Source organism: Trichomycterus rosablanca, chromosome 10, assembly GCF_030014385.1.
Source record: "Trichomycterus rosablanca isolate fTriRos1 chromosome 10, fTriRos1.hap1, whole genome shotgun sequence".
In the NCBI taxonomy this organism is placed as follows: Eukaryota; Metazoa; Chordata; class Actinopteri; order Siluriformes; family Trichomycteridae; genus Trichomycterus; species Trichomycterus rosablanca.
Window position 1 is genome coordinate 19,393,918 of NC_085997.1, and position 15,984 is coordinate 19,409,901.

Sequence of the window (15,984 nt, forward strand, 5' to 3'; positions counted from 1 at the left end):
ACGTGAACACTAATCAAAACCAGAAAAGCAACCGCCAACTTCGACCTGTTCCCACAAAACTATACCTGTTGATGGTGGAAGAAAGACAGAGGAGATAACTCAACATTTCCTTAAAACTCAGTGTGTTCAGTTTTTTGTTGTTGTTGTATTTATTTAATTTCAAATTAACAATGAACAGTCACTTTGTTCAGTTCGGCTTGGGCGGTGCAGTAATACTTCATTAAAGTGTGCATATGAGACGAATCTGCATTTGTGTGGAATAACCGTCAGATTCACTCTGAAAATGTCCACATGTATCCGTGTTTAGCTGGATTTTCCTCCTGTTTCACTTATAAACTTGTATTACAGCTCGAGGTTCTGAAAAATTGTAACAATCAGACTTGTATTTCAGTGTTTTTATATTATATGTGTGTTATTTGTAGTGTATAAGTGTCAAAAACAATTCCATTATTTTACATTAGCCTAAAATATATGCAAGTCCACGGAACCATGGAACGCATTAACAGATTTCCCATACATCCTTATGGGAAAAAATACCTTGAAACTCAATGTCTTTTAAACTTAACGCCAGTTCCAGAACCAACTGACACTGAATTTCAAGGAGAAAACCCACACAGACACAGGGAGAACATGCCAACTCCACACAGAAAGGACCTGGTCTGGTCCAACTGGGAATCAAACCCAGGACCTTCCTGCTGTGAGGCGAAAGTGCTACCCACCAGGCCACCCCTTTTAAAAGTAAGTAAAAGCACAAATTCCCACAGACTTCAAAGTCTGGTGAAAAGCCTTCTCAAAGGAATGGCTGTTGTCACTATTTAAACACCATTTGTTATGTGTGATGATACATAAATGAATTCAGAATGAAATTGATAATTGATCAATTTGGCACCAAGCAAAAACAAATACATACTTTCCATGATTTATAAGTCTAGTTAATGTGATCAGGTTCATTTTCAAATGTATTATTACACTGTAAGTAAACATTTGTATTATTATACAGTAATTATATGGGTGGCTACACTGTGCATTATTATGTCTTATTTTAGGTATTTTAAGTAATGAATGAAATATTAATACTTGGGTTTAAAAAACCATTCACTTTTTTAAATGTCAATTATTATTATGAATAAATAAAACAATCATTCCTTTACTTATGAAAGCTGTTGATGACTTTTTACTCTATAGTATGATTAGCAAATTCAACCAATATTAAACAGAGAAGACAATTTTAATAAATATTAATTATAATAGTAACTACATTATAAATAAAGGTCTAGAATTTTCTACAGCGTTAAAGTCATGCCCGAAGGGAAATTACTATTAGACAGCTTTTTACAGTGGCTGAAGTAAAAATAACAGTCTTCTTTTCTAATAATGAAGTCTACTCCTGATACTGTTGAGGTAGAAATAAAAAAAATATTCTGCCTTGGGAAATGAAGCCTGTGGATAAAACGTTAGCCATCTGGAAGGGCTCATTTTGTGCTCGCTGTCTAGTGGCAGAGCAGCAAGGCATCAGCGCAGGCAAATTTCAGCCTGCAGCATCAGTTCTGTTCCAATTATTCTCAGCACTCCAGCAGGCATGTTAAGCATGCACTCAGCCCCTGGATCCCTACCCATCCCTACCCATCATCCAGCCATGTGGCCAGTCAGCCATGCAAGGTAAAGCTGGTCCACAGGATGGGTGCAAAGCGCTTAGACTTTTGGAAGTACAACCCAGACGTGCTCGGTCTCTTCTGTCTCCCCTCATCTGTGTGACTAAAGCCCACTTAATGTCTGTTCTGGAGGAAGAGCACACCATGGCACACAGATTTCCTGATCTCTACCCTAAAGCCTTATTTTGCTAGTAGATGTATTTTTTTTAGGGCTGTCGTTAATCGCGTTAATTAACGCGATTAACGCGTTAAAATTTTTAATTTTAATCTAACTATTTTTATTTGGCTGTTTGTGCCACATACATGTGTGTCTCTGTGGTAATTAACTGTATTTCAGATGAATTAGGATGTAAAGCACATGAACTGTCCGATGATCAACTACTTTTAGCGGTTTTCACTTTTTTTACGTGTTGATGAAAAGATGAATGAAATCACGCAAGCTTTGTAACGATCATTCCATTGGCTGCTAGAGCTGTCCATCAAAACCGTGTAGCTCCGCCTCCTTCCCCTCCGGTGAGAAGTGAAACTCTGTGTGATGTTTCATCTCTACAGTTTATTCAGGTTATTCTATCACATGGTTGTAAACATGATTTATATTTGTTATGTTTGTAGTTTTCTAAAAACACATTCGTATCTGATATTTATATGGACTAAGCGTTTACATGGACTGTTTTAATTAACACTTTTTTTATAGCTACAGTCAATTACTTATAGATAATGTTTGCTAACTTGACTGTTTCAGGTATTTATAGGTGTTTAAATGGTAATTTAGAACAGTAGTTCCCAGTATTCTTTCTGCACAAACACAGTATTAAAGGGTTTTCTTAATAGATCTATGACATAATCATATCTGTGTTTTGATGCTTTATTGATGCCTTATATTAGATCAAAACATTATGGTTGGTGCACCTGTTTTCAGTGTCAGGGTCATGAACAGGAAAAGATCCTCACTTTTGTCAGATAATGTGCTTTCTACAATGAATTTAGATTGAACAATTTTATCATATTTTATGAATGTTTTATTGGTAAACACGTTCTTGCAATAACAATGTGCATAACTGTTCAAATTTTGCTTAATTATTAGTTTGCGATTAATTGAGATGAATACATATATATTAGGGCTGTCACACGATTAAAAATTTTAATCGAGATTAATCGCGATTAATTTTGTTCTTTAATCTCGATTAAAATTTTTAATCGTGTGACAGCCCTAATTTTTTGGCATTGAAATTACACAAGGGAGATGTAACTGCATGGAAAATTACACTTTCTCAATGTGGAGGTTGAACTATTCCATTTTAGTTCATCTGAAAGGGGCTTTACTACATGCAGGTAGGAGGGGTAGAGCCAATCACATGCCTTTTTTACCAAACAGTTATGGTAAATGTAATCAACACAGGACTTAGGGCTGTAAATACAAGGTGTTTTAGTGGTTGTATTTACAGTAATGGATTCACTTTACTTTAGCAGGTTAAAATAATCTATGACATTGACTAGACTTAAAGACTGGAGGGGAGGTAAAGGGTGGCACTTAGTTTTCACATACATATTTCTATCTACCTTGCAAGTCAGCTTTCGTCAATGCAACTTTTGTGAGCCAAACAAAAAAGAAAAGCAAAATATAAGAAATTAGAAAAACACAAGTCATGTTTGTGTTTATTGAAAATAAAGAGGTCAAAATACATGAGAGCTGATAAAGAAAAGATAAAAAGCACAAAGATAAAGGCCATGATTTACTAAGGGCTTGCAAGTGTAAAAACATGTGCAGACATGGGTGATGCAAAACCAGGGTGGGATCAATGCTAAATTATGTACTGAGCACCAGCAGTGTGATTAATCAAACCAGAAAAGCATTGGGGAATTACATACACAATATAAATGAGTACGAGGAAAGGGCAGGTATTAATGGGATGCACAATTTGCGGCAAGAATGAAACAGTTATACAGTAGTACAGTGCCTGGAGATTCATGGAGTTTGTGTTTGTTTGTTTGTTTATTTTGGACTTCATCATGTTTTGCACACTTTGGTTACATTCATGACAGAAACGGTGAATCAGTTCACAAGTTTAATATCAAACACAGTCATGGGCAATTTTGTATCTCCAATTCACCTCACTTGCATGTCTTTGGACTGTGGAACGGAACCCGGAGCCCCTGGAATAAACCCACGCAGACAAGGGATGAACATGCAAATTCCACACAGAAAGGACCCAGACCGCTCCACCTGGGAATCGAACGCAGGACCTTCTTGCTGTGAGGCGACAGTGCTACCCAAATTAGCATTAATTTTAGATTAACGTTTTGGTGTTCTAAAATAATTTTAAAAAAATGCTTGTTTGTACATTAGCAAACGTTTTAATCCCCTTTTAGGGAAAAACAAATAAGTAAAGTCTAATGTACATCTTCATTACTTATTACAAAATTTATTTCACTGTTTAGAAATATTTTATAAATAAATAAATCTATAATTAATAAATAAATAAATAAATTGAACATAAACTGGTTATGATATGAAGTAATCACAGATGATGAAATACAATAGTCCAAATAGTACAAAAATAGTAAAAAAGTCCAGAAATACAGTGATTATTTTGGCTAGTTACGATTGTTATCGTATCGTGATCCTGTTTTTCCCATAAGAGACAAATAAGCTATACAGTACCATGATTATTGATGTTTTTGTCATATGGCTTGTGTTACTTTTAGAGGACTACCACTGGTTTAAGACAAATGTCTAGAACAAGATACCAAAAAGTGCATAATTTAAGACATAAGCAAATTGTTTGGAAGCTGTCAACTTTCTTAAAGCACCAGTGGTCAAATTAATGAAAGTCAGTTGCACGTTTTGCATTCTGTCTGCACTCTCATGTTATTTCTATGTTGTAATTACAGATGTTGCAGTATGGACTGCTTGGTAACCAAGTACATGTCGACTAAACACCTACACAAAATCTTTTAAGACTGGTTAAGCTTTACTCACTCACTCACTCACTTTCTTAACGGCTTATCCAATAAGGGTCGCGGGGGGGAAGGTTTGGACTGTTTTTGGACTGTGGGAGGAAACCGGAGCTCCCGGAAAAAACCCACACAGACACGGGGAGGGGATCGAACATGCCTGGGGATAGAACCCAGGACCTTCTTGCTGTGAGGCGACAGTGCTACCCACTTAGCCACCGTGCCACCCTGGTTAAGCTTTAGTAGTCTCTAAATGACATCTTAGTAAATCAAGGCCAGAGTCTTCAATTCAGGTGCTGGAGCAGAGGAGGCATAAGTTATAACTGAACACAGAAAAAGCATGAGGTTTCTATTATACACAGTAATAGAAGTAGATTGTTAAAAAATAAAAGAAGTAACAAACTTAATCATTAAAGAAAGTAAAGTGCAAGAGATATGACCAATCACATAACCTAAAGCTCCCCTGCAAAATTTCCCTCCATGCTTTGCTCACCTTCACAACCCCGCTCCACCTGGCCCGCTGTGCCCAGTGCATCTGATAGTAAGTCTGGCAAACGTCCATTTAAGTCCACCGATGCCAAGCAGCCCTGAAAACCCTCTTTAGAATGTACCAGCTTCGGGAGGTCCTTATACATCTCCTTAGAGACCCCACCCACGTATAGATCACCTAAAGAGATACAGAATGTGATTTCAGTTTAATAACAGTTTAAGGTTAATTAGAAAGACAAAGAAAATGCATGTAATGCAAAGACATCGCTTTGACTTTATTTAAAAACAGCTAGCTACTGCCCTCTGGTGGGTGCTGTGTATACAGCAGTAATAATACAAAAACCAAATGGAAGAAAAGACAGTTTTTGTTACGTTTAAACTAATATTGTGTCAATGGCTGCATTAGTTTAGCATGTTACAGTATGGGGTAATTTCAAACAGCTGAATATAGGATAAAGATTTAGATAATACAGATATTTTTGTTTGTTTGTTCATATATTCACCTTTAGCAACAGTTTAACCCCAGTGAGGGTGAAAGGGTCTTGTAAAATATTACACCCACATCTAGGGCCAGTTTCTACAAAATATTTTTGTGATGTCTGGAGAAAATATCTTGTCTAGCGAAAGCACACCACATGACCGAAATAAAAATTTATAATTTCAAATGTATAAAGTATATTTTTGCTTGGGTATACAGTATATAAAAAAAGTCCATTACAGACTATGTAAAGCTATCCTACACCCAAAAAGAAAAACACAGACCCACTTTACCTTTTAGATCCAGGTTCTTTGCCCCTGTAGTTGTTTGTGTGGTAATCTTGGTGTCGATCTTGACTGTGTGGAGGTTGTTGGTATCGCGTGAAATCATCACATTATGCCAGTGGTTATCATTGAGAGGTGTGTTGGAATTTCCTTTTATGAGGTGCGCACCATTTCCCAGGTCAGAAACATAGTGAAGGTACCTGTAATAAATACGGAGAGGAGGAAACACTTGTAAAGAGAATGACAAAAAAAATCTGCTTATGCAATGTGTCCAGACACTTTATCATAAACAATCAGGCCACTGAAACGTCTTTCAGCTATACAATAATAAGTATACTTTCACGTAAACGCTACTTCATAACACTAACATGAGCATGTCTTACACCTGTTGTGTAATATTATCATGTTGTAATAATGTAACTTTGTAATAAAGGTTGGTGTGAAGCCGTATAATAGTGTAATGATGTGACAATGTAAAATCTTATGACAGCTTATATTACATATCAGTGCAACAGCAATTACAAAATGTGAAGTAAGGCCTTCATACTGTCTGGTCTATGGTTGCTACTAGAGATGAATGAGTACCGATACTGGTATCGGGTATTTGCCCGATACCACGCTCATTAACTTGTACTCGTACTCGCAAACGAGGCTCCGATACTAAACATCCGATACCGTGTGCCTAGTGAACGTTGCTGCATGATGCCTAGTTCACACTACACGATTTTTGCCCTGATTTTCGCTCGGCGACTGGTCGGCGCTAGATTTGCCGGCTTGGGAGCAACTCGGCGTTCGCTCGGCGATCAAAACTCGGCTCTCGATCACTAAGTGTGAACTATCCAACAACTCGATCCGACCGGCTCGCTGAACGCTCAGCGACCAGATCGAGTTTTCTAGCATGTCAGATATCTGATCCAATAGGTATTGGTATCGGTATCGGCAAGTACAAAAATACATGTACTTGTACTTGTACTCGGTTGGGAAAAAATGGTATCGATGCATCCCTAGTTGCTACATATATTATTCATTTTAGTCCAAATACCTGGGAGGCGGGAGCAGTTGCATATAATATGTAGCATAATTCTGGATAGATTTGAAGGGATTTTGGCACACACAAATCTAAAATACACTGTGGAATTTTCTGTGTAACTCTCAAATGCTTTATTTCAGCTGCCCTACAATTTTAACACATATTGTTATACCATGTTTGAACTACCATGTTTCAGAAATCCTACAGATTAGCCAAATAATAAAAAAAAAGTTACAAAGAATGCATTTAAGGATTTGTATTTTTTTGTTTATAGGCTTAAGATGATGTCTGAAACTAGAATAAGTGATATATAAATATATAAGCAAAAAGAGAGGGTGTAGCCTGGAGCAACCAAGTGGTTAAAAGTTTTTGTTACGATTAGGTAACTTATTTGTAAATAAAAAGAAGTCAAAAATTACTAATAGCAATAATAATAATAGTAAAATACATTGTTACTATTAGATAAAATTGACACACATTTTCTGTAAAAGAAACAAAATGGCATAAAAAATATAACATTTTAGTTAATTGGAGAAAATGAACCATGCAAAATGTACCACTCCTCACTTCATTCACTTAATTACAGATAAATCTGACCTGTAAAGGGTAGAATAGTTAACTAAACATTATTAATAGATTGTTTATCAGCAGCTCTCACCCTTTGACAAGCTCCACCACAATGAAGTCATTTCCATCTCCTCGGTTGTAGAGGATCAAGCCATCAGGGGAGGTGGTTTTGAACTGGAGGAAGAGGTGCATGGAATAGTAGGCCTGTAGCGTGGGCAGGGTCACATAGCTGGAGCGAGACTTGAAGGTCACTGGGTCTGCCACGATGCTTTTGTAGCCGATCATGGCATTAAGCTCACAGTAGTCGATGTCTCCGTTCTTGCACAGGTCAATATAGGACATGCCATTGAAGGACAGTCCCTGCAGGTGTCCGATAAAATTGGAGGGCACAGCGGGCATGTAGAGCTTCTCAGTAATGATGCCTGTCTCTATGTTATGGAACTCGAGCTGTGTGTGGTCACCTGTGATTTGGCCTTTAGAAAGAAACCAATCAAATGAGAGATTTAGAGAAGGACAGGATACAAAACAGCAAGGCGATATTGAAATTTTGCAGAATTATATTAGTGCTGCCCATTTACAGGGTACTTAATTGGTGAAGAAGTGGACTTTCATGGCTACACATTTGCTTACATGCATACGCTCAGTAAATTAAGCTAACCAAAAACTTTGTCTTTTTTTTATTTCATCCATAAATGTGAAAATATGCACAGTGTAGACTTAATAATTTTAGTACTTTATTTTTCAGTACAAATACCCATACATTCGAGACATATTAATGGAAAAAAACAACAGTATGTTCTGGCTACCTTCAATACAAAGATCCAACAAGTCTTTGGGACTGCTTTGGAGGTATAGAACATAATTCTTTAAAAAGATATTTCTTTAATTCGTGTTTAGATGATTGTGTTAAAGAGCATTCTCTAACATGGTTCAAATTTTTCCATCGGTGCTTATTTATACGCTACATTATGTATGTTGACTGAGATGGTCAAGTATACCTTCTGAGGGCTGCAGTTCATCCACCGTTAACTTCAGGCTTTTCCCCCTCCTGACCACACGGACTGTGTGCCACTCATTATCATTTAGATTTTGACCCGCAAAGATGGTCTCTGGACCTTTACCTACAACACAGCCCATACATTCGTTACCAGCAGGCAGAGAATGTGAGATGGAGGGATGGGGCAAAAAAAAAAAAAAAAAAGGCAATAAATCATGAAGGAAAGAAGACAGTTGAGAGACTTAAAGAGTAGATAGAGAGAGTAAGAAAAAGGAGCCCCTACATTGAAAACAAAGAAAAATCGCAGACACAGGAAATCTGACCAGTCAGCTCTCTCTTACACATACACATTCATACACTCATCGATCTGACCTCATCCAGCACTGCGGTTATTCTGAAATGCTCCTACACAACTTGATTGCTTTCAGTGTAGCACAAACCAAATATCACATGAGCAAGGATGTAGCCATGAATTAAACACTGGGGGGACCAAATCGAGGGGGGGGGGGGGGCATTCTAAAACATTCCCGCCATATCAACAACAGATTGGAACACTGACGGATCCTAACAGTACACAAATCTATTGGGTGGAATATACAGTATATATATATATATATATATATATATATACAGTGTATCACAAAAGTGAGTACACCCCTCACATTTCTGCAGATATTTAAGTATATCTTTTCATGGGACAACACTGACAAAATGACACTTTGACACAACGAAAAGTAGTCTGTGTGCAGCTTATATAACAGTGTAAATTTATTCTTCCCTCAAAATAACTCAATATACAGCCATTCATGTCTAAACCACTGGCAACAAAAGTGAGTACACCCCTTAGTGAAAGTTCCTGAAGTGTCAATATTTTGTGTGGCCACCATTATTTCCCAGAACTGCCTTAACTCTCCTGGGCATGGAGTTTACCAGAGCTTCACAGGTTGCCACTGGAATGCTTTTCCACTCCTCCATGACGACATCACGGCGCTGGCGGATATTCGAGACTTTGCGCTCCTCCACCTTCCGCTTGAGGATGCCCCAAATATGTTCTATTGGGTTTAGGTCTGGAGACATGCTTGGCCAGTGCATCACCTTTACCCTCAGCCTCTTCAATAAAGCAGTGGTCGTCTTAGAGGTGTGTTTGGGGTCATTATCATGCTGGAACACTGCCCTGCGACCCAGTTTCCGGAGGGAGGGGATCATGCTCTGCTTCAGTATTTCACAGTACATATTGGAGTTCATGTGTCCCTCAATGAAATGTAACTCCCCAACACCTGCTGCACTCATGCAGCCCCAGACCATGGCATTCCCACCACCATGCTTGACTGTAGGCATGACACACTTATCTTTGTACTCCTCACCTGATTGCCGCCACACATGCTTGAGACCATCTGAACCAAACAAATTAATCTTGGTCTCATCAGACCATAGGACATGGTTCCAGTAATCCATGTCCTTTGTTGACATGTCTGTTTGCGGGCTTTCTTGTGTAGAGACTTCAGAAGAGGCTTCCTTCTGGGGTGACAGCCATGCAGACCAATTTGATGTAGTGTGCGGCGTATGGTCTGAGCACTGACAGGCTGACCCCCCACCTTTTCAATCTCTGCAGCAATGCTGACAGCACTCCTGCGCCTATCTTTCAAAGACAGCAGTTGGATGTGACGCTGAGCACGTGCACTCAGCTTCTTTGGACGACCAACGCGAGGTCTGTTCTGAGTGGACCCTGCTCTTTTAAAACGCTGGATGATCTTGGCCACTGTGCTGCAGCTCAGTTTCAGGGTGTTGGCAATCTTCTTGTAGCCTTGGCCATCTTCATGTAGCGCAACAATTCGTCTTTTAAGATCCTCAGAGAGTTCTTTGCCATGAGGTGCCATGTTGGAACTTTCAGTGACCAGTATGAGAGAGTGTGAGAGCTGTACTACTAAATTGAACACACCTGCTCCCTATGCACACCTGAGACCTAGTAACACTAACGAGTCACATGACATTTTGGAGGGAAAATGACAAGCAGTGCTCAATTTGGACATTTAGGGGTGTAGTCTCTTAGGGGTGTACTCACTTTTGTTGCCGGTGGTTTAGACATTAATGGCTGTATATTGAGTTATTTTGAGGGAATAATAAATTTACACTGTTATATAAGCTGCACACAGACTACTTTTCATTGTGTCAAAGTGTCATTTTGTCAGTGTTGTCCCATGAAAAGATATACTTAAATATCTGCAGAAATGTGAGGGGTGTACTAACTTTTGTGTTACACTGTATATATATATATATATATATATATATATATATATATATATATATATATATATATATATATATATATATATACAGTATATATATATATATATATATATCAGTGGCGGCTGCTGGTCTTTCAAAGAGGGGAAGCTCATTGTCGGCTTACATCATAAAATTTGTCAATTTATTTATATATAAATGTATAAATTCTCCCCTTTGTTAGTTTTCAAGAAAATGGCATGAAATGGGTTGCAGTTTGTCTTCCGACTTCACTCGCAAAATCCGCGATGGTACTGAAGCTCCCAGCGACAGCTGTCAATCAAAACGGGATTCAGCCTTTCGACTGATCCTCCAATCATCTTGCAGAAGCTCAGCGTCCAGACCCGCCCACAGCCCCATTGACCACCAGAGACGCTCAGCGTCCGGGGGCGGGACAAAATCGTGGCATTTATCCAATGACCGGCGAGTTTCAAAGTCCCGCCCATGCAGCCCCATAGAAGCAAAGAGACGCTCAGCGTCTGCGGGTAAATGCATTGACGCTCCGGGAATGTATGAGTTAAGTTAACAAAATCGAGTCGATTTGTGATAAGTAGCTGATTCTGAACGAACTCGTCTTCAAGATGAACGTGTTCTAACGTATTTGTAGTCAATGAAATGTTAACACAACTGTACATATTTGACCATTTAATTTTTGACATTTTAGGGGAAGCTGAGCTTCCCTTGCAGTCTTAGAGAAATCGCCACTGATATATATATATATTTATATATATTCATTTTTATATCAGTACATTGGAGGAAATTTTTAATATGTCTAAATATTGGGGGGATGTGGAGGGAATGGTGTGATTACGCAGACATCCCAAGTTGCAAAAACTCATTTCAGGGAGGTACCCCCGGACCTCGACCCCCCCCCCAAGCCCCCCCCAAAAAAGAAACTAAAAAAATTCTCGCACACACCAAAGGATATGGGTGATAACAGAACTTTTAGGAGCTGCTAACTGAGCTACTAAGCTAACTGTTCGCATCACAAACACATTAATGTTTACTACATAGTGCACTAGATAGTGTGAAAGATAATAGATTCATGTTCCCTACATAGTGCACTAGACTGTATATTAGAAAATAATTTATGTTCCTTACTTACTGCACTAGATAGTGTACTAGATAATAGACTTATGTTTCTTACATAATGCTTTAGGTAGCGTATTAGTTAACGGATTTAGGTTCCCTACATAGTGCACTAAATTGTATATCAGATAACGGATTTATGTTCCCTACATAGTGCACTAGATAGTATTTTAGATATGAATTTGTTCCCTACGTAGTGCACTAGATAGTGAATTAGACACTTGGTTTATGTTTCCTACACAGTGCACTAGATTGTATATCAGATCACGGATTTATGTTCCCTACATAGTGCACTAGATAGTGTATTAGATAACGCATTCATTTTCACTACATAGTGCACTAGAACATGGGTTTTCAAAAATGTGGAGTACAGCGCGAGTGGTGCGCAAGCCACGCTTGGCACACGAAGGGGGGCGCATGCCTAAGAAGGTTGGAAACCCCTGCACTAGAAAGTATAACTACATGATGATTTGTGTTCCTTACATAGTGCACTAGATAGTGTATTACATAATTAATTATGTTCCCTACATAGTGCACTAGATTGTATATCAGATAACGGATGTAATACGCGATCGGGGAATAAAGTCTGTGTCACCTGCGTGCTCATGTGTGGCTCTTGGCCGCTCGTTCTAGATTCCGGGAGATTTTAGCTTACTTGCGGGCATCAGGGAGCCGCTATGTATATGCGGGAGACTTCCGGGAAACTTGGGATGTCTGGATTACGGCCTTTTACCCGAGTAAAAAACCACACAAGAATGCACTTGATTAAAGCCAACCTTTCCTACTTCAGCCACTAGATGGAGACACGCAACAAGTGTTTATTCAGCTCCATCTCTCCCATCGGTAGCTGCCGGGCATCTGTTCATGGCAAAAATGCTTTGCTGCTTATTCATCTCGCATCCCGCAAATCCCCAAGTGTTTTAGAAGGCGCATACAAAACCCATGGACTGTAACTCCACCCGAAAAAGCAATTTCTCAGCCGCCTAGACCCTTCCTTATCCTGTACACTTATGCAGCGAAGCAAGAGCTCTCATCGCTGGAGCTTCCGATGTCTCCGCTCGTAGCTCAGCTGGGAGCTGTGAGGCCAGGATGCCATTGTAAGAGGCGCCTCAAGCATGTCTCACTCGATAAAAGGTAAAAAGGAGACGCCATTAAAGGACTGCAAGGCTCACTATCGATTTCCCATTCCTCCCTGCTCTCAATTACTATGAATTTAGATCAGACAGCCATGTATCAGCCTGGGGTAGAGGTGGGGGGGATGCGGTGGAAGATAAGGTGTAACACAGCTCCCCCTATTTCATCTCTACACACGGCATCAAAAATTACATAGGCTTTTGTCCATATACACAGATCAACCATAACATTAAAACCACCTCCTTGTTTCTACACTCGCGCCCATTTTATCAGCTCCACTTACCATATAGGAGCACTTTGTAGTTCTGCAATTACTGACTGTAGTCCATCTGTTTCTCTGCATGCTTTGTTAGCCCCCTTTAATGCTGTTCTTCAATGGTAAGGACCACTGCATAGCAGGTATTATTTGGGTGGTGGATCATTCTCAGCACTGCAGTGACACTGACATGGTGGTGGTGTGTTAGTGTGTGTTGTGTTGGTATGAGTGGATAAGACACAGCAGCGCTGCTGGAGTTTTTAAACACCTCACTGTCACTGCTAGACTGAGAATAGTCCACCAACAAAAAATATATCCAGCCAACAGCACCCTGTGGGCAGCATCCTGTGACCACAGATGAAGGTCTAGAAGATGACCAACTCAAACAGCAGCAACAGATGAGCGATCGTCTCTGACTTTACATCTACAAGGTGGACCAACTACTGTAGGTACGAGTGTCTAATAGAGTGGACAGTGAGTGGACACAGTATTTAAAAACTCCAGCAGCGCTGCTGTGTCTGATCCATTCATACCAGCACAACACACACTAACACACCACCACCATATCATTGTCACTGCAGTGCTGAGAATGACCTACCACCTAAATAATACCTGCTCTGTAGTGGTCCTGTGGGGGTCCTGACCATTGAAGAACAGTGTGAAAGAAGGTTAAAAAAGTATGTAAAGAAATAGATGGACTACAGTCAGTAATTGTAGAACTACAAAGTGCTTCTATATGGTAAGTGGAGCTGATAAAATGAACAGTGAGTGTAAAAACAAGGAGGTGGTTTTAATGTTATGGCTGATCAGTGTATACTGCCTATTAAAGAGAAGAGGGTATTTACATATGTTAAATGTAGCTAAAACGAGTTTGTCCATAAATACTCTCTAGATGGAGTTTCAGATGTTCCACCCTAGTCTGGATATATTGGTGCACTGTCCAGGGTTCTGCCTTAAATCAGGTAAGAAAAAATTGGTACCAGCTCAGCCATGTAGGTTTAGTAGGGGCATATTACTTATGTATGGATGGATGCATGATACAGAAAAAAATATATAAGGCTATGTAACAAAGCCAAATGACATTTGGGCAGTTTTTAACATACCTTTATTTTGGCAACCTATGAACTTACGCAACTTATGAAGCCAAATAACCAGTGTTAAACTAGAGGTCGGGCATTGCTACAGTTGGCTAGTGTTGCTCTGGTTATGAATGCTATACCCACCCAGACAGCAGAGCCAATGTTTATGGCATTATCAGGATTTAAACACACTTAAATACACCCCCACCTTCCAGATTTGCCACCATACCTAACAGATTGAAACTTGATTAAATAAATAAAAGAACAGGACTACTGATTTATGTTGCAACTCTAAGACGTTCAGTCTTACCACTGTGTATTGCTTGTTTACTGTCAAGTATTACTCATTTTACTTGCTTAACGTTGACAATGGGTCTGAATGAACAAAAAACACTCTAGTGGGTCGCAAGCCAAAAAAGGGTTGCAGAGAAAAAATAGTAATAATTAAACAAATGGATTTTAACTGGTGTGTAAACTCAAACTTGTGGAGGGAATAAGATGCATTTTTTGTGTTGCCTGGGTCACGTAAGAAATCATGTGGGTCCCTTGAAAATGAGTTTAAAAAACCCTGTACTAAAGTAACTATTAGACTAATGCATCTATTAAAAAGCTTTCAGGTTAAATGCTGCAGTTTGCCTGAATTATAAGGGCATTATGTGTGTCCAGGTAGCTCTGTATGGGCACAATGTGAACCAGACTTGGCTCTGATAAATGACCAGATAGGTCAAAATGCCTCAGGGAACACAAGATGATTTTTCTGTCTGATAAAGCACATCGTTGTCTTGGAAAAGGTGAACAAGTATGTCTGGTCCCGTTATTCCTCTTTCCCATTTCAGTAGAAATAACCACACCTATGTAAACATTTTGACAGGCTTTGGCCATTGGAAGAGTACGCAGCCTTCCAAAACAAACAACCCACCCACCCGATGAACCAGTGTACCCAAATGGCAGACATTTTAAGTCACCATACTGGCATTATCTGTCCACCACAAAGGTTGCCGTGACCCACTACAGGACCTCATTAGTCTGATTTATTTACAGGTGGTTTGCTAAGGTAGGGATTTGCATCATTAAAAGAAGATTAACATCCCTGATTTACAGGGTGACTATATTTTAGCGCACATAAACAACCAAAGGAAGTTTACAGCATTAAAAACAGAGAGAAAAAAACCTACAACCTTATACCAGTAAACCCCAGCCTTTCATTTGGTCCTATAAAATCCAATTTTATAGAGATGAATTAAAAGGTCATAAACTCGATGGCCCTCTATTTTTCTGCCTCCATTGTAAATGTCATTGTGCCACAAGAGCAGACACAAATGCTCTAACAAGGCAAAATATAGCTCGATTCAGCCGAGAGCATGCACTGACCTGACGGTTTGAAATAAATAACTTTCATCGTGCTGTCACTCAATGCACATTCACCACGTATGAGTTGATGTGACAGCATTTTCTTAGTAAAACACATTGTCACCCTGGGGGAGGTAGAATCCCTAATTGGCATCAGCCTGCTCTTATTTTTGGTAGAATGGCACACACACACACACGCTTGCACACCCAGAGAAAATTTAATGAGGATACAGAAATTAATCGAAAGGCTGCACAACAGCAGGAGGTTAAAACATGCAAAACTTCATACATGCTTACTTTCTAATAACGACATGAACTAAATCGCCTTTTGCTTCTATTTG

General features: G+C 39.3%; 1 protein-coding gene across 5 annotated transcripts in view; it reads right to left on the reverse strand.

The window, feature by feature from the left end:
- The window catches only part of nrxn1a (neurexin 1a), a 267,067-nt gene that overhangs the window by 97,200 nt on the left and 153,883 nt on the right, over window positions 1-15,984 (reverse strand). For all 5 annotated transcript variants that reach the window (XM_063002922.1, XM_063002923.1, XM_063002921.1 and 2 more), the window contains 4 exons: window positions 8,454-8,576; window positions 7,547-7,928; window positions 5,868-6,058; window positions 5,101-5,274 (listed from right to left, as the gene is read on the reverse strand). In XM_063002922.1, the coding sequence (XP_062858992.1) occupies window positions 5,101-5,274; window positions 5,868-6,058; window positions 7,547-7,928; window positions 8,454-8,576 (870 nt within the window). The remainder of the gene's footprint in view (window positions 1-5,100; window positions 5,275-5,867; window positions 6,059-7,546; window positions 7,929-8,453; window positions 8,577-15,984) is intronic.